Source organism: Colletotrichum lupini, chromosome 3 (assembly GCF_023278565.1).
Source record: "Colletotrichum lupini chromosome 3, complete sequence".
Classification (NCBI taxonomy): Eukaryota; Fungi; Ascomycota; class Sordariomycetes; order Glomerellales; family Glomerellaceae; genus Colletotrichum; species Colletotrichum lupini.
Genome location: NC_064676.1, coordinates 5,097,031 through 5,119,882, shown reverse-complemented (window position 1 = coordinate 5,119,882; position 22,852 = coordinate 5,097,031). Strand labels below are relative to the sequence as shown.

Sequence of the window (22,852 nt, the reverse complement as noted above, 5' to 3'; positions counted from 1 at the left end):
TTTTGCCCCCAAGTTTGCGAACCCAATATCCTACTCCCCCACGGCCACCTTACATGCTGCACATTTTTTGGTTTGATGGGGAGCATAAGAAAGTCGCTTTCCCCTGTTGCTTTATTTTATCATTTCTCGTGAGGGTTCGAATTTGGTGAAGGTCGGGAGAGCTCAATGCTGGGGCGTTTCGATGTGTCTAGGTTGTGGATGGGATTGAGAAATGGGGGAGTCGTGTTCCCGAAACTCGCTCAGTGCTCTCTGCCCTGTACAAAGTCGAGGCAGCGGAATGATCGGTTTCGAGAATGTCGAGGTCGATTAGGTTTACAAGAGGGAATCAAGACGAGTGAAGACACTAAGACAGGCAGCCACAACTTCGAGTTGCAGCTCCTTATCCTTGCCCTTGCTGATTTCCTGCAAAAGTGTTAGATCCAGGCCATTAAGCCACATGGGGAAATTCTGTTCAACATACGTCTGCGATGACTTGAGGCAGGTTGGCACCGATACCGTTGCCGGTAGCCTTCTTTCCAAAAGGCCATTGGCTGTAGTCGGCGAGAAGCTCGTCTGTCTGGGCAAAGGCGCGCTCGCGGGCCTCGTGGCCGAGGGTGCTCAGGGCGTTCTCGAGCACGTTGGCAGCGTAGGCGGCGCACACCATGGCAAGAGTACGGACGTAACGGAATTCGAGGTTCTCGGGCAGGAATTGGGATGCGGGGAGGACGACAGTACGCTGGGTCAAAACGTTGCGGACGCGGCGGCGAATCTCCTCCTTGGCACCTCCGTCGGCGACGGGGTGGGTCGCCATATCGAACAGCAGGAAGTTGCGCTTCTCGGTGCGGAGGATGCCCTTGTCGACTAGACCCTTGGCCAGGCGCTCGCGAACCTGCTTTAATTGGTATCCGATCTTCATCAGATTCCAGGTCTCTCCTGTAGGTGGCCCACATCCGTCAGCCAGAGTGCTTTCCAAGGGCGAAGTGGACAGCGCAGTGCTCCATTCCATTTTAGGGAGGGGAAAGGGGGGTAGCTTTACCGCTCATCAGATCGATCCAAGAGCTGACACTCATCTTCTCGCTCTGCTTCATCATCTTCAATGCCTCATCGAGCAGGACCTCGCCTGTCAGGGTGTCGTCGATAACCTCAATGACGCGGTCCGCGAGGGGGAAACGTCTTCTCGAGGCATCCTTCTGCATGCTGATGCGACCGCGGAATGCGAGTTCGATGACGATGCATCCTCTCAGAGCGTATGAGATGTTGTCGTTCCAGAATGACAGGTAACCCTGCACCGTGTAAAAAGTCAATTAGCGACCTGGCTTCATGTGTGGAAATCGGTGCGCAGCGCTCGTCGTCGGCATACCTGCTTGTCCTTGAGACCGAGGAGCAGAACCTCCTCCATCAACGTCAGCTTGGGTTGTTTGCTGCGCTCGGCGCTCTCGCTGATGTCGCGGGGGTCGAAGGCGATCTTGTGGCCGTTCTCGCCGCTCTCGTAGCTCGTCTCGGGGGCGCTATCCTTGATGTTGGGCGTTGAGTTGGTCCGGCTGGCGCCATTGCTGGCCTCACCATCGCCGGCCGCGGCACCTCCGCCTCCACGGCGTCGGGTAAGACCTCCTGCCGCTGCTGACATTGTGTCTGATGTCGAGATGGTGTCGTGGGTATGTCGTCAAAGGGAAAGGGAGGTAGGGCTGGCTCGGGGATGATCCTGAGATTCGGGCCCGATCAAGCAATGGTCGCAGATGAGACGCTAAACACTCGTCGCAGGTCGCGCAGGTCGTCACCGGATAGCAAGGCGATGAAGGACGTGCCAGCAAGGTGTTGGAAAGTTACTTGCAGGTCGTAAGGCTGCGGGCGCTCGGTCGTGATGTCGAGGCGCTTTCTTTCTCTCCCTATCTCGGCGATCGGGCCAGGGAGCTGACAGCTGCTGCGCGGGCTGAAATGGGCCTTGTGGGTTATGTGTCAGAAGTTTGGGGACACCCTTTTGTGATGGTGGCTAGAGATGGCGAGAAGCAATCCAATCCTGCCGATGGAAGCAAGCTGTTGATTGAAGCAATGTGTCAAAGGAGAGATCTGACGCTTCTGTCGTGTGCCCTTTGCTTGTATCTCCTCGAAGGCCTGCTTGGTTGGCTAAGTTTTGGCCCCTTCTGCCAGTAAATGGAATTTCTCGCAGCCTGGAAATTGCACCGCCCCAGCTGTGGTGCATGGGCCAGGTGCGCCTGTTGAGCTCTTGTGGCGCCATGAGGCTTGGGCTCCACCTTGAAGCACGACACAATGAGCCCGGTGGATGGAAGGGAGGGAGGGACCTTCTCCCCCCCGGCTCGTGGACCCTGACTAGGCATCTTCTGTAAATAATACGATGTTGCCCCGTACCTTACATACTGAGAGCTCTCCATCTGGGCCTTCACATGTATCATGTATCCGTCCGCCGAGATGCTGTCGTGCTCTTCGTTCTTCAATTTTGGGCATCATCGGGACATCATCATGTTTGTTTTCCGCCGCTAAAATCGTAGCATGGAGCTCCGCAGGTGCCGACATTACTGCCCGTCTTCGCCGGTCTTGACTCAAGCCGCCAAAGTCTATTTGATCAATCCAATCCACAATTTCTTGTCTTGTTATCGACCTGTCTGTTTCACATCGCGATATCCATTTTTCCGCCTCGAGATGATATCTTATCAGCGACTCTCGTGAACACGTGGCTGGACGCGTGTGCTGAACGAAATAGATTTCCACCCCTGGCGTTGACACCCTGTCTCACTAGGGAGAAACGGCGAGCTGCGCGAAGCACTTTTTCAATGGCTTCCAACATGCCTTTGCAATCAACGGCCACCGTGGCCTTGGTACGCCCTGTAGGCCGCCAGCCGAGACAACTTGTATCGCCGTGCCCTACACAGCAATTGGCACAGTAAAGGCGGGAGAAGCATTCAGATCGAGTTCGCTCTATCGTAGACCAGCATTGAATACAAGTTGCTTCCCGCAACGTATGCAGCATTCACATGGCAAACTTTTGCGTCCGGATACTGAGGTACTCGGCTTCAGAGCTTAGCGCGGTTTTGCGGGGCATGGTGTAGGGAGCTGGTCCGGTTGACCTGCTTACTGTGGGTCCGATAACCCCGCCAACCACCGATCGCCGTCCGGAGCTCTCGTGTGAAGATGCCGGAACAGCTCCGTAATTTTCCTCCGAGAGTGTGGCAGGATGAGCGAAAGCTTTTCAGGAAGGCGGGAGTGACAATGTGATGATTACAACCGATTTATGTATGCATCTCTACTCTCGAGCTTGAGTTCTAGGCGATCTACAGCTAGCGCTAGAAGCATCAGCCCACGATCTAGACGGTCCATACTAGTGGCCGACTGCGGCCTCATGCATTGCTGAGAATCTCTTGCCCTCAGGCTTGTTGGCTTCCACCAGCTTCCTGATGGCAAGAACCTCGCTCTCCGACAACTCCACATCCCGGGAGGCCCGGTTCTCCTCCAGCCTCTTCGGCTTGGTAGTACCCGGGATGGTGATGAGACCTTGGGCAGCCACCCAGGCCAGGGCAAGCTGAGCAAGAGAGCAGCCCTTTTCGGTAGCGATCTTCTTCATCTCGTCCACGATGGCCTTGTTCTTGTAAAAGCTCTCTCCCTGGAACTTGGGGACTGTGATGCAGGTCAGAAAATGTGCTTACCGGGGAAAGAGAAGGAAGGCATTCGAGTGCCTGTGACTACATACCAGTTCGACGGAAGTCATCGGGCGCGAAGTCGTCGGGGCTCTGATAGTCGAAGTTGTCGACCAACCAGCCGTGGCCCAACGGGCTGAACGCTACAAAGGCAACATCCAATTCCTTGGCCGTTTGAATTAGGCCGCTCTCCTCATGGAGGGTCTCAAAGGCAGAATACTCCGCTTGGACCGCATCGACCTTTGCGACTTTTCAAACGTCAGTTTTTAATTGCATGAAAGATGAAGCTGAAGTCGTTGTGGCGGATGGGACATACTCGAGTTAGCCTCGCGCAGGGCTTTGGCAGAGCACTCTGACAGGCCAATGTACTTGGTCTTCCCCTCCTTCCGAATCTCGTCAAGAGCAGCGATGGACTCCGACAGAGGTGTCTCTATAGCCTTTGTTAGATGAGTAGAAACAGGCTAGAGAGAATATCATACTCGGATCGATTCTATGCAGGTAGTACAGGTCTGGTGCGAAGCCTAGTCTTTCGATGGTACCATTGATGTAAGACCGGATATGGGATCTCGAGTTGGTGACACTGCGGTTGTTGAAGACATCAAAGCCACACTTGGAGGCAACTTGACATATAAGGTCAATACTAGATCATCACACGAGGCCATAAATGAACTTGAGCTTACCAAAAACCTTATCCCGGACGTTGTGCTTGCGGATGAAATCCCCGAGGATCTTCTCGTTAAGACCTGCGTCGTACGCAACCTGATTTCATGTAAGGGAACGTCATAAAAGAGAATTGCTACGTGCGGCACAGGGCTTACAGCAGTGTCCCAAAAGGTACAGCCCAGCTCGATTGCTTTTAGAAGCACAGGCTCCGCCTGCTCAGCCGAGAGCCTAGTGCCCATGGCCGACGTTATGCCCATTGCACCGAACCCCGGTACTGGGACGCGGATGCCGCCAAAGGGGAGAGTCTTGACCATCTTGGTATGGAATTGGAGTGACGATGGTGGGTGTGTAGGGACAGCGAGTAGTAAGAGGATAACTTTTTAGAATTGCAAGTGATACATCATTTGATAGACATTGAGGGAAAGAATCGGCGACTTTATATAAGTTCTCGTGCAGGGTCATCATCAATCGTTCTCGTAGAGCGGAGCCATGGCCTACAGCTTTAGCCCGGTAATTTTCTTTAGAAAAGTAAGCAAACCGCAGATTTACTGGCTATAACAGATAAATCCGAATGCCGTATTCGTGAGTTGTTTGACATATTCTGCCTCTACAGCTTCAGTTTTGAAACTAGCGAGTCATCGTACTGGATGTTATGACGTTCGGCTCCGTGTGCAGGGGTGTCAGCCGGTGCTAAAGGCCGCGTCTAAGTCCGCTGACCCCCACAACTCGGATGACATCTAGTACAAAGTCTTGAGCTTCCCGAGTCTATGTTGTTCTATATAACCAATCTTTTCACACTACGCTCCTAGCACTGAAATCTTAACTCATCATCGCCGTCTTCCTCCTCTGCGGCTTCCACGTTAATGCAGCAAGAGATCAACTAGCACAGATGGCTTGGACGATATACTCACGAGGCTCGATCATCGCTGCTGAAACCAGAAGATGAGAGCAACTTGCACCCAGCACAGCTTGCGGAAGACGGAAGTTTCGTCGAAGCCGCAGTTTTCGGGGCCTGCCTGACGGGCATAAACTTAGCTTGAAATCGGAAGTCAGTGCGAATACATGGCTGCCAACACAACTGAACTTGACAAGTTGTAGACTGGCACGGCATTCATTTTTTCAAAAGCAGGACACGCCTTCCACGGCCTCTCACTTCGATCTTCTAGTACGTGTAGAATAGATGGTTTGGACAGTGGTGAATCAAGAGGTTGGTCACCCCATTGAGACAGGAAATTTTCGGATTACTGTCTACATGGCGTTTGCTTTTTTTTAACTCGCATGGCAATTCGATGCCCACATCTTGCCGAGCCAATTCATCTATAACAGGTTCGGATCTTGGGTCATCCAATGTAAATGTACCATGATGCCTGGACGACCCAGGCCATCCTCGTCTAGTCCGCCCACATATGTTGACATCTGTTCGGTCAAATCCAGGTCAGAATTCAGGTACCTTGGTCGTCGGAAAGCTAAGCCCAGGGGTTCTCGAATGAGGCAATAAGAGAAGGCATTTAAGCTTAATCCACTGATCCGTTTTCTTGAACTCGAAGGCTACATGCCCCCTTCCCCCAGCAAAGTCACAGACCAAACATTTGGAGACCTGTAGATGATGGAACAATTAATTTATATCACAGCAGATGCTACTCGCTATTGATACCCTATATTCCTCATATCGAAATTACATGCTTTTAATGTACTTCAGTCGAGGACTTTCTCTGCCTTACTTGAAGCGTAGTATGATACGCTTAGCGGTATTATTAGCCCGCACATGCCGTCTTCCTAGGCCAAGATACTCGTTCCTGGATGCCTGACCAAACGTTTGGGTTCGGTCGTAACGGTACGGCACGACGCTTGGTGGCGTAAACCTTGAGTCCCGGGTCGACTGAGCCTCGTGGACACCATCGCGGCTGAGAATAGTCAGAACGATTTCGGAGATACAGTTTCAAGACGAAATCCCGGACTAGAGTCTTCCTCGACGTAGCTATCATACCTGTTTGGCATATCTACAGACTTTACATAGCCAGTGAACCCCTAAAGTCTCAAACTCAACCAACTAAGGTTCCCGGTCAGCCAATGATCTGATCAATATCGCGGACTCTGCCGAGGAGGCATCGTGGTCTAACTTGCTCACTCCGACATCCAGGTCGAACATTTGCCGTCAAGTGAACCAAGGTAGATGCCATGGACCAACACGGTACTCTGCTAATTGTTCATCTAGACTAATATAAACCGCCTTCCATCCCCCATGGATTCTCATTCTCTTCGCCCAGCATCCACCACACTCTTGTTCATTTCATACACTTTTCTACGTTCTGCAAAGTCTCTTCTTGTACATACCATACTCGTCTACGCCTCATACAACCACTTCTCTCACACAACACTCTTCCTCTTCTCACAACACAAACCCATCTCTTCACCACTCAAGATGTCTTCCTATCAGCTTTCATATACCATGCTCAATGAAAGAAGTCTGGCCATCATCTGCCTTGCAGCTAGAATTGGCAAGAAGACCGAGGCTGGAAGCAAGGAGTACTTTCCCGGTGCCGCCCATTCTCGTGTATTCGAGTTCTTCTATTCGAAGTTTGTTCGGTCTCAAGATTCTGTCTGGCGCCAGATCCCGCGCCAGATGCGACAGGACCTCCTCGAAGAGTACTATCCCGACGTAGACAATGTCCATTCCTACCTCAGCGAGCGGGGGTTCAAGTCAATTCTCAAAAAACTGTGCTCTCACTGGTTTAAGGATATCGAGAAGCACATGCCAGATGTTCTGTTCTTGATGCCAGAGCAATCCAAAGTGGCACCGACCAAGAATGACTCAAAGAACAACAAGCCCGCTTCTTCTCACCCTCTGGAGGCGCCGGCCAAGCATTCGACCAAGAATCCATCCCCGCCCAAGGATGCCGAGCCAAAGTCTCTCCTCTCTACCAAGAGAAAACGCGAAGGGGCTGGGGAACACGAGGATAAACCTCGTGTTGCAAAGAGAACGAGGCTGATGACTCCCAAGAGCACCAGCGGCTCGGAAAGTCCTAGCCCCAGCCCCAGCTTGCAACGACAGCAGCAACTACAGCGCGAGGAGCGTTGGCTGTCGGAGAGAGAGGTCGCGCGTGTTGGGCGCCGGCCTCAAGGCAAGAAGTGGAAGTCGCAGATTACCCCACTGCATGTATAGGCGTGGGCCACACTCTTCTAAGCTGTCGAGCCCGTGTCTCTTCATGTACGAGCAGTCGTGACGTCGTCTATCGTCAAAGGAGTTCCAGGTAATGATACCCTACGGAGATATTGGGTCGGAGTTTTGGTTTGGTAACAAGGTCTGAGATCTCTGCTTGTTTCGTGGAACCACGAGCCGGGGCGTTTGGTGTTGTCACATCAGCTTGATTATCAAAGGACACTGCTTCGTATTACACTTCAATTGTACTTCGCGGCCGCAGGAATTGCTTGAGTCGTTGGAAGCCACTTCTGTAAACGACTACTAGATTGTAAATACGAATGAATGGATGTGACTCTCCTCATGCCTGTGCTGGGTTTTTGTTCTGCCTAACCGATCTTGAAGACATCGCTGCCGTGTCTATCTACACCTCCGATCACCATCAATAGTGACTTTTCAAGCTTGTCAAGTGTCTTGTTGCATTCATTAACACAGAAGATCATTTACCCAAAGGTCTCATTGGCAGAATGTTTAAGAAGGTATTCGTATACTTTCTCGGTTCGGTCGAGCTCATGATGCTGTATTTGACAGCGACTCTCCCTAGTTACTCTCCCTACTCACCGACCCTCAACGTTGACCGCCATCGGTCCATCGTGCTTTTCATCTCTCTCCACATTGTCTGCAAATACTTCCACCTTAGCCTGTGCAAACTGGCGTGCACTCACGCGGTTCTCGAACAGCATCTCAAGCTCAGCTGGGGAGCGTCCCTTCGGTTCGGGAAGACAGAAGTACGCCCAAACCAGTTCGCAGAAGCAAATTCCTTCCCAGATGAATCCTCCCTTTCCTCTCAAGTTCCAGGCGCTGGGGTTGATGATAGGCGGGTTCAAGAAGTTGGCGCCGATGCTAGCCAGTAGATAGGCATTGCGGGCAATAGCAACTGTCTTGATTCGGAGTCGGGTGGAAGGAATTTCTGCGACTAAACAGTAGCAAGTTGGTCCCACGGTCATGTCGTATGTGATGACGAAGACCATCAACAAGGCTCCCGATGCCCAGCCTAGATCCGGACGGGGAACCGGAATGCCCATACCGCCGACGGTCACTAGTACGGTGAACATGATGCAAAGACCAACGACATATAGTGTTCAACGTCCGACATGGGGGAGAAGGAACCAAGAGAGAAAGGTGCCGACGATAGCCATGGCATTAGTTCCGAGACCAAAGCTGAATGAGTTGTCCGAGTCAAAGCCAGCTTGTTGAAGGAAGTAGATGACGTTGCTGCCAAACCAAACGCCACAAGCAACTTGTCCCACCCACACGAAGCAGGCAATCATTGTTCTGCGAAGGTTGGTGCCGCGAAAGCAGTCGATGTATGAGGTTCCCTCCGAGTTCAGTCTCTCCATCTCGTTTGTATGCGCGATCATGGAGATGCTGACGTCGAGTTCAGCATCTGTTGTCGAGGAACTCGCTAGTCGCCGCAGAGCATTGCGAGCGTCGGTCAGACGGCCTTTACGAACCAGCCAAGTCGGGCTCTCGGGTGCGAGCATAACGCCAACCATGATGGGCAAGGGGAACACCCATTGGATGGCGTAGGGAATACGCCAAGCCCAGTCGTCGGGGCGAGAAAGGAGTCCTCGCAGGACACCAGTACCGATGAATTGCCCAATGACCCAGCACATGTTTGTATAAGTCGTCATGATCGGTCGAAGGGCCATGGGCGTGACATCGGCGGCGTAGGTTGTCGTCAAAGCTTGGAAGGCACCCCAGGGGAGGCCACAAAGCAGACCTCCTGCGAGAAGGTAGCCGATATTCTGCGCAAAGAAGAAGAGGAAGATGAAGACGATGTTAAGTACTAGGGCACCGAGGAAAGTCTTCTTGTATCCGTAGCGTTCCGCGACGATGCCACCGACGAAGAGCCCAATCATTTGACCAACTTGAGTAGCGTTTTGCAAGCCCGACTGCCATGTTGATGTAAGTTGATAGTCGCCGTTCTCCAACCGCACTCCGAATCTTCGACGGAACTGCGGCAAGCCGTAGAAGTTGCCAATTAGGGAGGTGTCGTATGCCTCCATGACAACGCAGAGAGAAAGGACCATTGAGAATGCCACAGACTTGGGATACGCCCGGAAGGACTCCATGACCGACATGTTCTTTTGGCCCTCCGTCGCCGCTTGAGCATCGTGGGCTACATGATCCAGAAGTACCGGCTCATGTTTGCCGTGCTTTTCTGCCGCACTCGGATCTGTGAGTGCATTTGCAGTCTCGACATTGGCCGGGGTGGTCGCCATTGGTAGCACAGACTCTAGACAGCTGGTAAGATGACAGGGAAAGATGGAGATGGTTGTAGTAAAGTCCGGGGAAATCTGGGGAACATGTTTCCGAATTTGGGACCATGAAGAACTATTTATCTTGATGCCTCTTGCTCGCGTGGGTTGACCTCGGTGAAGAAAATCATCAACCCGCCTTTTCCCAGAAACATTTTGCTTGCGCCAACATCGTCCGACGTGCAACCCGCATCGGTGGTTCTTGATCGTACGCAGTCTTGGAGAACTTCACTGACTTGCAACTTTTCTCGTGGCAATCAGGTGGTGGTTGACTCGGGTCTCGGACAACCTAGCCGTCAAGGGCCGTAGTGTTGGTTCCATGTGGATAATGCGGGTTGGTCCGGGGATATTTCAAGCGAAAAGTTCAAGCGACAAGGCCGAGACTCTGATGCCCGGTTAAATTCTCGTGGAATTTTTAGCTACCCATGGAAATCCGATGACCTTGACAAGGAGGGGCCCCGGAGCCGATGGGTTGAAAAAGGGAATCCGCGTCCGGGTATCCATACCCCCCACAAGAATCAGTCGCTTGATTTATTCGCCTGAAATGGTATTTAGGAAAGACAACTGCAGTCTTCCAGACTTGGAACCAGATTTGGCTATTTTCATAATTCACTTTTCCGACATCTCATGTAACCATCGCCTTTGAAACCGGAATATGGAGAAAGGCAAGAAGCGTACGAACTATCCCTGCGATGGATGCTCGCTTCGGCGAGTACGATGCCACTTACAAGGAAGCAGCCCACCCTGCAACGAATGCCGAAAAAGATCAGTCGAATGCACGTTTCTCCGGGTTCCACGAAAGAGAGGACCGAAGGGGCCTCGATTGAGTACCACTCACAAGGTGGTAAACTACCAGGAGCAGATTCGGCAGAATCGACCAGGTCTCCCTCTTCCGGCTCGTGGACCAACGCAAAGCCCCAGATCGCCGTCGACTCCCGGTGTGGAGAACGAGAGTACTGCCCAGAAGAACCCTTTGGAGGTTTACATCGAATACCTGAACAAGTTTCGAGATCATCTAACATGTGTTTGGCCCGTCGTCAACGTGGAATTCCTAAAGTCCCGGATCAGTGGTTCGCTGGATGATCACGATGCATGGGCATTAGCTGGAGCCATCTGTGCTACGGTAATTGCTCAGCTACGACTATCTCAATTGCGGCTTTCCAAGCAGCATAACTTGGTCTCAGATGACAACAGCATTGCGGAAAGCTTTGCACATCATGCTCAACTCTCGCATAATCTGAGCAATCAGCATCATCAAAGCACTTACTACAAGGAAGACACGACAGACTCTTTACTGACTGCGTTCTTTCTACACATCTACTTCGCCAATACAGAACGCATCAGGCTAGCCACGGTATACTTACATGAGGCAATTGCTCAATTGCATTTGCAAAGCCTACACCGTCCAGAGATCCTAGTCAGTCTCGCAGACGAACAAAGAGAATTGCTGTTGCGGATCTTCTGGTTGGTGTTTGTAACTGAGAGGTGAGTTCCTCCCCCTGTCATACTGGCGACGGTTCAGTCGATAAGCCTCCTCTATGGAGTGTCGATTTGCTGACAGAGAAGAAACAGGACATTCTGCGTGCAGAACTGTTTCCCACCATGCCTCAAGCCAATCCAGACTTTCCCGCTCTCCGGATTTCACATCCAAGGAGTCGGCGAAGTGGACGCTTCCTTCCAACTCCTCGCTCAACTCTTCACCCTACTCGACGATAACATAGTCGTGGCGGCAGACAGAGGGGGCGTCACACCCGGCTCCAGTAAAGCCGACAATCTCTACAGCGCCCTCTCGGCCATGGCCAAGCAGGACTTCTCGGCCCTGGCCCCCAACCTCCCAGAGACCCAGCGAGTGAACGTGCTGATGACGGGGAACTGGATCCACATACTCTGGTGGCAGTTTGCTCTGAGCCACTACCAGATGTCTAGCCGCATGGATGATGCAATGCTCTCCATGCTGAAGCCTGCCAAGGTTGCCCACGAGGCCATGCGCCTGCTCGGGTCTGTCTCTCAGCAGGCCATTCGGACCCACGGATATGGCCTAGTAAGTATCACACTACCGAGGTTCTGGCCGCGCCGACGCTGACATTTTGCCCCTTTTTTCCTTTCCTGTAGGAGCTGAAAGTATTCCGTATTGCCGATGCTCTCATCGACATCCTAGCTTGCAACACGTGGTTGTCTAGCTCCCTACAGCCCGGATGCAATAGTATGCTTCTGGGGGCTAGAGATGTACTGCATTCTCTTCAGAAAGCACTTTTGCTCATTGGTGGACCGGAGTCTTTGTTTCATAAGAAGTTGATGCTGGTTATGGCCGAATCACAATTACCGGTGCCGAATGTCAAGGCTTTGACGCCGGGCGAGGAAGACGAATGCGTTGAGGATTTATAGCAGAGCCAGTACCATTGAATCACCCAAGTGATTGACTATGAATCTTGCACATGAAGGCCTCTCTATCATTTGACCGTGTCCTCGGGATGTATCGTGTAGATCGATACTTCCAGCATAGCATGAGTGTCACCATCGACCATGGGCCCCGCCTCCATTTGTCTAGACACCTGTGCGCTTACTTGATGTGTCAAGTGACACGCCATGCCGTGGTTCTTGCGAGAAATTCAGGCGAGGAATGGTTCTTTCCGGTCACGGGATGCCATCGGCAGTCGCTTGACATGTCTCTCTCGTTGATTCGATAGATATGGCTTCGCAGTATTCAACACTCTTGTCATGCGCTCCGAACGCGCTGGACCAGTGCCTACACTGGCTGAACATATCTTTCTGAGTAGGACGAGCCCTTGATTAGACAGAATATACCAGGACTGTCACGAGTGGGAGAAAAGCCAAATCTGTGCCTACCCCATTCGATACCTCTCCGGCCCTTCACTTCATCGCAGCGCCTAAAGTATATATGCTACAATAGACGCAGTTGATAACTCGATACCACCGACGAGAACCGCAATTTGATATATCGGCACCTTGTTCCAGCCTGCCTATGCTTAGAAACCCTTGATGCCGATAGGATGACAATTCATCTCTATCCCATGAGCAGAGAAAGACAGGAAGCCAGTGCCGCGCATGAGCGGCGCAGTCTGAAAGCCCAAAGATGCCGACGCGGAAATCGACATCGCCATCAAGCTTCAATGGTTGGGCCACACGAATCACAGAGAGACAGTCAGAAAGCTCCAACCAGATACAATTCGGGTTCAGGGGCAACCAGTCCTTTATCATTTCTCAACAGCCATGAAGCCACAGCTACGAAGATGATAGGGCTTCCTCGGGTATCGCGTCCCATGATCACGACAACTTTCGGAGCCCTTTTGGGGTTGCGTAGAGCAGGTGGATGGGGCAATGTAGAATAGTATGTGATGGAGCTGGAGGGATCCATCCCTCCATGAGAAATGATACCACGATGACTGTACTGAACTCTTCAGAGCCTTGTGTAATTGCCTCATCAAAGTCGCCTACTACCTCCCTCGTGTACCTATGCTTATCTTCCTCCCTGATAGGTTTCTAAGCGATTCCATCTTGCTTACGGAGTGACCCCGTAAATGTCCGAGCAGGAAGAGGTTGGCCCAGCACACGACCCAAAGCCCAAGATCATCGATGCGCAACTACGCTCTCCAACAGCAACAGCCCAAAACCTCACGGACCACATTACTGACCAACATCTCTCTCAAACACATCCCCATGAATAGAAGGAACGCCAGACTCATTGATCATATTTTCATTTCGATTCGATCTGATCTCAGCCCAACCGCAGCGGCCGTACTACAAGAGAAAAAAACAACTATCAAAAAAAGTACTACTACGACTGGTGAATAAAAAACACGCCATCTATCAACTCCCAAGCGAGCATCGCATCGCAATCGTATCAACAAACTCAAAGAGAGAGAGAGTAAGACGAAGTAAACCCTAGACAGCAGCATGCGTCCTCCACACCAAGCCCTCCACCCCGCGTTCCCATTTAACAATCTTACAAGAAAAAGCTTCCATACTTTACGCCTGCCATGGAAGCCCCACGCGACGCAAAGACGAGGAATAGTCAAGATCAACCAAAATGCTGCCATGACGAAAGACGTGGGGATACCCATGTCTCGTCCGTCATCTGTCCAAGCTTCAGAGTCTTCTTGTCCCCGTCACGTCTCACCCTCATCCCGAAACAACAAGACAAGGAAGCAAAAGAGACAACCACCTAAACTTCTTCCGCCTTTCCATCATGAAGGGTGGCGATCCCGTCTGTACTATACGAGATGAATAAAAACAAAAAAAGTTCCTTGACCAAATAAACCTCCCCCGCCCTTCTCTAGTCCGTGGCGGAAGATCTTCCGCGCTGCAGTACCGCCAACGGACAAGAAAATCTTCAAATCCACCCTTCCACTGTTGAAAAACGACAAGAAACCAAACCGTATATCTTCGGTCTCTTCTCTGATAATGATTCCCTCCCTGAATGACGGCCAATTTATTGGCTTTTGGGTATCCCAGTCTTAGTGATAGCCGCGCCGAGCTATGTATTTCGGGTTTTTTTCTTTGTGCAGCATTATATCTTCCCTTCCTAAACAATGAAACGACGATCCAACCTCAACGCCGATGGATGTTTGATGAAATGAAAAAGGGAGTGTGCATAAACACGTATATTGGAGAGGTGTACGATGCCAAGCAATGTCTGAGGATTGGGGAGGTTGCAAAGAGACTGCTTCTGATAAATCCAAAGCCGTCTCGATGGCATCCGCGACATACTTCTGAAAGGGTGGTGTTGGAAACCCGGTTCCACTCGGGACTCGGTGGCAGGATCGCCAATAAGTCACCATGTTTGTGTACGGAAAATGGGTATATATAGGTGTGAGAAATCGCAAGTCTCATGATGTCCTTGTGTCTCATCTCTCGATACTCTCGGGACTCATCATGCCCATGGGCTCGTCCTTATCGGTCTGACTGGCGTTGCCCTGGCTTTGCATGCTCTCGTTCCGCTCCATGCTTGGAGGCAACGCGATCGCCGCTGGATTGGGTCCGGTGCCATTGATATTTGCGTGCTTGACCTTCTTTGCCGGTGTAGTCTCGCCCTTCTTCTCTGGAGAAGCATTGGCATCCTTGTTGGCTTGCGCCGCCAATTCCATTTTCTTCTTCTTCTTAGCGAGGGCAATCTGCTCCTTGGGCGGCCTCTTCTGCGGTGAGACAATCTTTCCAGATGCGCCAAGACGGGGTCTGGGCCGCCTCTGCTTAACAGGAAGCTCCTCATCCTCGATCAAGGGCGTATCGCCGTTAGCGTGTAGCTTAGCCAGGAAGAAGTTCTTGACGAGACCAATCTGGCCGTGGATGTTCTCCGTCGTAATGGGCTCAACAGGCGGCAAGGATTCGAAGAGGTCGGTGACCTCCGCGCCAACCGTCTGTGTCTGCATCTGGAATTGGTTGCGAACACGGGACTGAAGCAAGTGAAGAGGAACCGAGAGCATATCCAAGCCCATCTCCTTGTCCAGACCAAGGGCCTTGAAACCAAAGAAGTCTTCGCCGAGATCCTCAGCAAAGTCACCACTGACGAATTGCTCGCTGCCGTCTTTGAAGGCACCAACACCATCTTGTCCGGCTTCCTGGGTAAGGGCAGGCCGCAAAAGTTCGGTCAAATGGAACTTCATACGTTCGTGGATGCCGCCAAGCTTCGTGCTGAGTCTGTCGACTTCGTCCTTGGCGTAAGACTCCAGACTAAGCAGGTCGCAACCGTTTTCATCGAGTGTGTGCAAGATGATTTCCTCGGGAGTGAAGCGAGACTGGAATCGAGAGCTTCCTTCGGCACGGGATACCGGTGCTTCGATCTTCTCTGCCTCGCGATACACATTGAAGGTCTTTATGATCTTCTCGAAGTAGTCAGATGCTAAGCTCGTCATGGTGTCAATAGCAGAGGGCTGAAGCTCTTCGAAACCGGTGTGGTAGAGAATCTTGGCTACGGAGCGCTGGAGGGCACTACGGCAAGTCTCTGGCGCAATGACTGGGCCATCATCTGCGATGAAGGATGGCTCGGCATCTTGCTCCACGAAAGATTCGTAGTTGGACTTGGGAAACTGGTTATTATAAACCTAGAACACATGCGTTAGAACACTTATACACCCGCCAGCGACGCCTGTATATACCTGAGTCTGGATCTGCATCTGCTTAATCACGCCGATCTTGCTCGATAGTTTCCTCGTCTCCTGGATCTGATGAATGTTGCTGTCGATCTTGCTGGCAAACTTGCTCTTAGGCGCCTTGAAGTGGCCTTCGGGGATCATTCGAAGATATTCCTCATGCTGGTTGATGACATGGCCCTCGCCGTCCTCGATCCACTGCAGCTTTGGCTGGATGTCCGGTAAAACCGTCAGAGGTTCGTAGTATGCTGGTACAATCTTTTCCTCTTCTCCTTCCATGCCCTCAGCCAGAGTTTCGGCAGGCTTCGCGGCCTCTTTAGCAGCAATGGCAGACGAGTCCGCCTGGGCTTGGCCAATGACGCCCAGGGCTTCGGCTTCCTTTTGCCCCCTCAAATACCATCGAATGCCGGCTTTATTTCGGAGTAGAGCAGGAGCGTCAGTGTTGAGCTTATTGTCCTTGAAAAGCTGATACCGTTCCTTGGCGATGAGTGCGCGGTCCTTCTTCGTCACTTGCTTCCAGATCTTGTACTCTTCGTCCTCATAGGCCTGTTCTGCAGCCTCATTGAGAGCTTGCCCCAAGGCCATGCCGTTCAACGTGGGCCCATCGATATCCATAGCGTCAGCATTGCTTCCGATGCCCGAATGTCCGTTGACGCCGCCAGGCGTTGCCGAGCCACCGATTGGCGTACCGAATCCGCTGCCATCAACTGCTTCAGAACCTTCTCGGCCCTTAGCCAGCAGGCCATTCAGCTGTAGCACCGGTTTCTGGTCAACACTGGGGGTGCCCTCCTTCTGATCGGTGGGTTGTTTCCGAGACTTGGCGCCCTTGGTTCCGGCAGTACGACCGCGAGATGACATTATCGGTTCATCGTCCGAGTCGTCACCGCCGTCTTCCTCGCCACCGTTCTGTTTTCGGCGCTCTTCTGCCTCGACCTCGGCTCGCGGTCTGATGACGAGGTCCGGAATGAGAGGAATAAGCTTCTCGGCCTCTTTCCTCATGCCATTGGCCATCCGCCTCAGAGGGTGTCCCATATCTTGGTTGTAGCGCAGGCAGTTGTCCCATATCAGGTTTAGGTCGGTGACGAATTCCGCCTTCGATTTATACGTGAGGGACTTGATTTTCTTGGTCATAGATCCCATGTCCATTGGCTGCTTGATGACTGCGTTGTGCCGAGGGTGGTTAGCCAATCCGAATCAAACTTGTCTGCCTGGAGGCAACTTACGGTTATAGTAATCCGGCGCATCCCTCTTATTCACCCTCTGCAGAAAGGGCGTTGAGTATTCCGTATGTGCCTTCAACTCCGTCAAGACTTTCTCGAGGGCCTCGTACAACTCTTCTTGGTTGACATTCTCCTCGCTAGCCCATTTACTTCGGTTTTTTCGCACTTCGTTCATGAGCGACCGCAATTCTGCATCAGAGGCGCGAACTTGGTCGCGTTTCATGTCTATCCTCGCAATCAAGTGCTTGAGGGTTAAACTCGACGCGCCCAAGTTGGCGCTGCTGAGCGACCCGTGGTTCTCGGCCTGGGCGCCATTTGTCTGACTGTGGTTATTGTTGTTTTCCATCTCGGCCTGCAATTGTTTTTCGGACTCCTCCAGCTGCTGCTGTTCCAGCATAGCAGTCCGATCGTTTTCCAGAGTATAGAATATGGTATGGAAGCTCCGCCTCGCCGCTTCTTCGGTCGCGTTACGCGCCTCTTCCAGCTGTTTGCGCGCATCTTCGCTCGTTTTGGTGGTATCTCCAGATCCGTCGGCCTGTTTGAGTTTCTCGAGCTGTTTGCCGGGGGAGCTGACGGAGTGCACGGGCGAACTACCGGACTTTGAGGGGGAGAGTAGCGAACCGGCGCCGGCGGCCGCAATACCGTTCACGGGTTTACTCGAATCGGCTGCGGTCGCGTCTTCTTCTTCATCCTCGTCATCGTCATCGCCGTAGTCGTCTTCGTCGATGACCCGCTTGGCCTTCTTTAATGGAGGCTCTTGGATCGGCGCATGGTCGGTGGTAGGGGGTAAGGTGGAGGGGGAGGGGGCCGAGGGGCGGCGCAACGCATCGATGGCGGAATAGTTGTATGATCCGTCGTCAGCGAATAGCAGCGAGATCTTTGCCTCGCTTTTGTGATAGAGATCTTTGAACAAGGCGCGTCGACGTTCCTCTTCAATATCAGGTTGTGCCTCAGGCATCAAGGACATTGAATGGTCGACGGGGGTTCCGTTTCGCGCAGGACCATCATCAAGTTGATGGAACAGGCGACTGGAGGGTTGATGATGGAGGGACGGCGGCTGCCATGCGTGGTGGCCATTGGGGAGGGACATTTTGAGCCCGGATTGATGATAGCGACAGGTGGGCGGCGTGTCGCCATGCGCAAGGAAATGCGCTCGTCAGGGACCGACTCCGGGCGGCAAAGGGTCGTTATGAGCGCATCAGTAGAAAGAGCGACATCGATAGAGATGAGCTTTGCGTTTCGGAGACGTGACGGATTGTGGTTGTTGTGTATTGATGGATTGGAATAGGGGGTCTTTTGGGTGGTTCCGAGAGGTGAGGTTGAGGATTTGGAGAGGCTCGTACGCAAGTACGCGATGGAACTTTTCCCTTGCCTGAAGACGGCGAGTTGGTCGCTGCTAGCGGTACAGGGAACCTTGGTTGACCACGAGTTACGCAGCACAGACCACCACGAAGACTGTCGCATGTACTTAAAAACGAATTGTCAAGGTCTCAGTATGCTCGTCGATTCATCTACCTTTTTTTCGGACCCAGAAATGAGGTGCACTGGGGTGATGATGGATGCCGCGATTGCGGGATGCAGGTACATGAACTTCCAATGCCGACGACGGCGCGAGCGGAGGCCACCGTAATTCCCCCCCTTGGCCCAGCGCTGAGCGATCGGATCGCGTACGTTTTTGTCACGTGATGGCCCCAGCCAACCAGTCGCAGTCAGCAACGAGCCACGAAGCGCACCCCAGGCACCAAAGCACACCAGCAGGACGGGCCAGCAACACAACACAGAGAGTTTGTTTTTGGGAGGGGAGGAGGAAGTTGGGAGTACTTTAATGCCGAACAAAGTGGTGATGCTTATGTGATTTACAGAGGTTTGAAAATGTCAGAAAGTCTCTAGCGACTCTCCGCAACACCACCAGACATGTCAATTCGCTCCCTTTACAAATCATCCCGTGCACCTCACAATTCCCACCACCCACCCCCAGTGACCTCATTCGCATCCACGGGCGCGCATCGCGTCTGGCACCCCCAGACATCCATATCGCGACAGTACCTAACTGCGGCCCACGGCATCTTCCGCCCGGGCCACCTGAACCCGACCAAACCGGGCCCCCTCCATCTGCTCCAAAATCCTCGGGGGCCTACCCCTGTCCTCGAAGAAAGGTCCCGTACCTTACGCAGTAAAGCCTGGGGTTGGGGGGCGCCACCATTGCTGCACATCTCCTTCCGTCAGTGGGCTGAACTCCATTTCGCGTTCCCGCACCAGGACCAAAAAAAAAAAGCTCTCCCTCGCTCACCCCGATCCAGTCGCTTGGGAGCTCCGGCCAGCTGGACACCTCACCCTCGTCCGTGACGACCCCATTACGAACAACCCTGGCCAGTTTCCCTTTCATCTTTGAGAAGCAAACGCACAACACGAACCTCGACATCTCTCTCGTCTACCAGCTTGTAGCTGAACGTCCTTACACACCTCCATCACTCGAACCGCCCATAATTCTTCGAGACACTCCAAAGGCTTAGCTACCTTAGCTACCATCGCAAGCTACCAATCACACCACCATCTGCAGCAGCTCCTGCAGGTCTCTTCAAAATGCGGATACGTTTGCCCTTTGCAGGTACGTCAAGAGTCTCGACCACGGTCAACCATGGTTCTGGATCTTCATCGATTCCTTGCAGAGCCGAGTGGACAATGTAGCTCCATCTCTCAGCTTCAGCTCCAGCCTAAGCCCCAGCCCAAGCTCAAGCTCAACTTCATCTCCATTCGAGCTCAAACTTCAGCTCAAGCTCGCAAACGCAAGTACGCAGAACCCAAGCTAACACTCACCTCCCCCTCCTCAGGCGTCTTCTTCGCCCTCCTCCTCGTCGCAGGCTACGCGGGCCTAACAACCCTCCAACTCGGCCAATACGTAAACGACAAGGTCCTCCACTTCACAACCTTCTTCCTCCTCACCATCGTCTTCTACTGGATCCTCGACACCAACCGCCGCCGCACCCTCAACCTCACCCTCACCGTCTGCACCTTCATCCTCGGCGTCGGCTCCGAGTTCCTCCAGGGCTTCCTCCCCAACGGCCGCGAGTTCGACTTCTACGACATCGTCGCCAACGTCGTCGGCTCGCTCGCGGGCATCGGCCTGTGCTCGTGGTACCACAAGCGCATGCTCGAGCGCAAGCGCCGCACCAAGACGTACCAGGCTGTCCCCGGAGAGGACGAGGAGGATGTAGAGCTTGGTGAGGGACATGAGACTGGTGTTGTTGAGGCTAGTGGTGCGAGGGACGGGGGCGCTGGTGTTGGTGCTGGTGCTAGCAGTGGAGGCAGGTCGCTTGAGGAGGAAGTGGACAATTGGGATGAGAACCAGGTGGATGACTGGGAAGAGGAAGATGGCGATGGTGACATCGGCGGAGTCAAGAGCAAGGATATGGATACGGGAGATATTGGCGACTCCAAGAAGCGGGCTGATTAAAGCTCTGTAGCAAGGAGGAAGCCAGAGAACGTGTGCGATATGACGGATGAGCATTGAGTTACGATTTTTGGCGTTTAGGGAGGCCTTTCATCCTAGCAGCGTGTTTCGTAATAGATAAAATGACATTCTTTCCCCTCATCATACTGTGCATATCTCACTCTTACATCGTGAGGACCAGAATACGACTACTGAGCCAGGGCCAGAAACGGAGAATTTGGAACAATGGCTATGATTTCTAGGGTAGACCAACGAAAAACCAAGACAGAAACGCCAACCCAGTAGCCTCGGCCATGACCTTCTATCGACTCAAAGTATTCAAATTACACACATGCAGACCCTCACCAGCCAAAGGCTTCATTGTGCCACACCACGTCCCGGCCCCTCATGACCCACGCGCCGACATACTCCCGCACCTCCCGTCCCATCTCCGCCGGCCCGCACACAAGTACCGCGACCCTCTCCTCGGCCCCCTGCCTGAAGAACTCGTCAACGATCTTGCGTAAGTCCGGACGCTTGCGGCTGCTCTCGCTGGTGAGGCGGTTCCGCCTCCGGTCACGTTGCAGCGAGCTCATCTCCATCTCGCCCTCGGCGTTCGTCTCGGAGGGAAGCCCGGCCATGGGACCAGTAGAGTCCGAGTCGAGGGCATCGCCTGTGAGGAAGACGCGGACATTGGGGTCGTCGATGATGCTCTTGGAGATGGACTTTTCGGCGGCCGTAGCCCAGGCTGTGTCGCTGGCGCCGCGGATGGACCAGACGAGTTCGACCTTGGCGCTGGGGTTGTCTTGAAGGATGGCGTGGTAAATTGGTACGGTAAAGGTTGCGCCCACGCCGCCGGCAACCAACAGGAAGCGGTCGACTGAGGAGCCGGTGAGTTTGTCAAAGTGGAGGGATGCGGCACCGTACGGGCCCTCGATGCAGAGCGGGACCTTGCCGTCTTCGATGCCCGTGCCCGCGTTTGCGAAGCGGCCGAGATGTCGTGTGAGCGGGCCATCAAGTTGCCGAGCTACCAGAGTGAGGCTGCCGTTATCCTCGTCGACGGATGCAACGGTGAAGGGATTGAAGAGAAATTCAAAGAGCATTGCATCAGGGGATGTTGGGCCAGCTCCAGGTCGTGCCGCGGCGGGTACGCTGAGGTAGATGTGGGAACCTGGGCGAGTATGGAAAGCATTGATCTTGTGCTGAGGGATTGAGGCGGATATTTTGATCAGATTCGTGCCGGGAATGGTCTCAACCTTTGAGAGAGCCATTACAGTCCGGAGACGACGGACGGTAAGGTCGATGAGGAAGACGATGATAGCCTTGATCATAAACAGGCGAGCCGACTTGGCGTGGAAGAAGACCAGGACCGGAATTGCAAAAGCGCCGATAAGATGGGTGATGAAGAAGACGCGGTACGAGTACCTTCGAACGGTGGCAGCCGCTGTTGAAGTCATCATGTTCATGGTTGCAAACGCAACGACACCGGCGAAGACAACGGGTGCAAAGAGGCGCTTCTGAACGATGCCTTTGGCCACGAAGAAGTTCAGGTAAAATACGGCGTGGAGGACAAGAAGGGATAGCGTCACACGGGAGAGAACGCGGTGCCATTTGTTCAGCTCCTCGTGAGATGTGCGGAAAGCCTTAGCGATGGGGCTGAAGTTCTTCAATGCCAGCAGGTACTGAAAGGGGATCTGGGAGACTGCGATGATGCCAAAGCGTTTGGTGAGATGGAGGTAATCTACAGCTAGTCAGAAATATGTCTTGATTTCGTTCAATCTGAATGGCAGTTCTTTTGAGCATGGAGTCATAAATTTCTCGAGGCTCACTTGAGTCTCTTGGGGATTGGTTGCAGGGTCGAGGTTGGAGTTTCATCACGTTTGACATCCAATTGAGGGGATTCACAACTCACCATCGCCCGTCTCCAACACGCTCAGAACCAGCAGCCATGACGCCCAGGCCAAACCAAAAACCCATTGGTCCTTTTGACCCCAATGCTGCCCCATGAAGTAGACATCGTCGGCCAGCCACCACTTCCACTTCTTGATTGTGGCATCCCAGCTGTGGCTCCAGCTCTGTCTCTTTGTCTTCAGCTCAGGGGAGCCCGGGACAGCAGAGTAGGAAGCTCCCGACTGCCAGCGTTGACTGAGATACGCCCCGAGCCGGAATAGCAAAGCAATGATGATTGGTGTCAGTGCCGAGTACTGAGCATAGCTGCCATAACGATCCAGGGTCTGTCTCCGGATCTGGACCTCTTCCTTGGACAGGTCGACGAAGCGGTAGGGCCAACTCATGATGATCAATCTTTCACGGGTGACGCGGGTAATGGTGAGGCAGAGTTGG

At 52.9% G+C, this 22,852-nt stretch overlaps 10 protein-coding genes across 10 annotated transcripts; 4 read left to right on the top strand and 6 right to left on the bottom strand.

Annotated features, from left to right (window-relative positions):
• Nucleotides 1-187: 187 nt before the first annotated feature.
• Nucleotides 188-1,606, bottom strand: CLUP02_06292 (uncharacterized protein; the record flags this gene model as incomplete). Its single annotated transcript, XM_049285292.1, has 5 exons — nucleotides 188-254; nucleotides 317-402; nucleotides 461-912; nucleotides 1,016-1,262; nucleotides 1,340-1,606. 5 exons carry the CDS (start codon nucleotides 1,604-1,606, stop codon nucleotides 188-190), a joined length of 1,119 nt encoding a protein of 372 aa, XP_049142435.1.
• Nucleotides 1,607-1,698: 92 nt separating this feature from the next.
• On the bottom strand, nucleotides 1,699-2,315 carry CLUP02_06291 (uncharacterized protein; the record flags this gene model as incomplete). Its single annotated transcript, XM_049285291.1, has 2 exons — nucleotides 1,699-1,920; nucleotides 2,052-2,315. The coding sequence occupies 2 exons, from the start codon at nucleotides 2,313-2,315 to the stop codon at nucleotides 1,699-1,701; spliced, it is 486 nt and encodes a 161-aa protein (XP_049142434.1).
• Nucleotides 2,316-3,313: 998 nt separating this feature from the next.
• CLUP02_06290 (aldo/keto reductase) lies at nucleotides 3,314-4,606 on the bottom strand (the record flags this gene model as incomplete). Its single annotated transcript, XM_049285290.1, has 5 exons — nucleotides 3,314-3,609; nucleotides 3,683-3,877; nucleotides 3,946-4,059; nucleotides 4,310-4,388; nucleotides 4,448-4,606. The coding sequence occupies 5 exons, from the start codon at nucleotides 4,604-4,606 to the stop codon at nucleotides 3,314-3,316; spliced, it is 843 nt and encodes a 280-aa protein (XP_049142433.1).
• A 2,108-nt stretch (nucleotides 4,607-6,714) lies between these two features.
• CLUP02_06289 (uncharacterized protein) lies at nucleotides 6,715-7,455 on the top strand (the record flags this gene model as incomplete). The annotated part of the gene is made up of 1 exon (XM_049285289.1): nucleotides 6,715-7,455. One exon carries the CDS (start codon nucleotides 6,715-6,717, stop codon nucleotides 7,453-7,455), a length of 741 nt encoding a protein of 246 aa, XP_049142432.1.
• A 396-nt stretch (nucleotides 7,456-7,851) lies between these two features.
• Nucleotides 7,852-10,073, bottom strand: CLUP02_06288 (general alpha-glucoside permease; the record flags this gene model as incomplete). Its single annotated transcript, XM_049285288.1, has 6 exons — nucleotides 7,852-7,883; nucleotides 7,939-8,009; nucleotides 8,053-8,530; nucleotides 8,579-9,791; nucleotides 9,866-9,953; nucleotides 9,985-10,073. The coding sequence occupies 6 exons, from the start codon at nucleotides 10,071-10,073 to the stop codon at nucleotides 7,852-7,854; spliced, it is 1,971 nt and encodes a 656-aa protein (XP_049142431.1).
• Nucleotides 10,074-10,444: 371 nt separating this feature from the next.
• On the top strand, nucleotides 10,445-12,137 carry CLUP02_06287 (AflYd/sugR/sugar regulator; the record flags this gene model as incomplete). The annotated part of the gene is made up of 4 exons (XM_049285287.1): nucleotides 10,445-10,542; nucleotides 10,581-11,237; nucleotides 11,325-11,793; nucleotides 11,865-12,137. The coding sequence occupies 4 exons, from the start codon at nucleotides 10,445-10,447 to the stop codon at nucleotides 12,135-12,137; spliced, it is 1,497 nt and encodes a 498-aa protein (XP_049142430.1).
• Nucleotides 12,138-14,617: 2,480 nt separating this feature from the next.
• On the bottom strand, nucleotides 14,618-18,543 carry CLUP02_06286 (uncharacterized protein; the record flags this gene model as incomplete). Its single annotated transcript, XM_049285286.1, has 4 exons — nucleotides 14,618-15,811; nucleotides 15,866-17,019; nucleotides 17,083-18,136; nucleotides 18,196-18,543. 4 exons carry the CDS (start codon nucleotides 18,541-18,543, stop codon nucleotides 14,618-14,620), a joined length of 3,750 nt encoding a protein of 1,249 aa, XP_049142429.1.
• Nucleotides 18,544-18,993: 450 nt separating this feature from the next.
• On the top strand, nucleotides 18,994-19,425 carry CLUP02_06285 (uncharacterized protein; the record flags this gene model as incomplete). Its single annotated transcript, XM_049285285.1, has 1 exon — nucleotides 18,994-19,425. One exon carries the CDS (start codon nucleotides 18,994-18,996, stop codon nucleotides 19,423-19,425), a length of 432 nt encoding a protein of 143 aa, XP_049142428.1.
• A 292-nt stretch (nucleotides 19,426-19,717) lies between these two features.
• CLUP02_06284 (VanZ like family protein) lies at nucleotides 19,718-20,533 on the top strand (the record flags this gene model as incomplete). The annotated part of the gene is made up of 1 exon (XM_049285284.1): nucleotides 19,718-20,533. The coding sequence occupies one exon, from the start codon at nucleotides 19,718-19,720 to the stop codon at nucleotides 20,531-20,533; it is 816 nt and encodes a 271-aa protein (XP_049142427.1).
• A 338-nt stretch (nucleotides 20,534-20,871) lies between these two features.
• On the bottom strand, nucleotides 20,872-22,803 carry CLUP02_06283 (ferric reductase like transmembrane component; the record flags this gene model as incomplete). The annotated part of the gene is made up of 2 exons (XM_049285283.1): nucleotides 20,872-22,250; nucleotides 22,422-22,803. 2 exons carry the CDS (start codon nucleotides 22,801-22,803, stop codon nucleotides 20,872-20,874), a joined length of 1,761 nt encoding a protein of 586 aa, XP_049142426.1.
• Nucleotides 22,804-22,852: the final 49 nt, after the last annotated feature.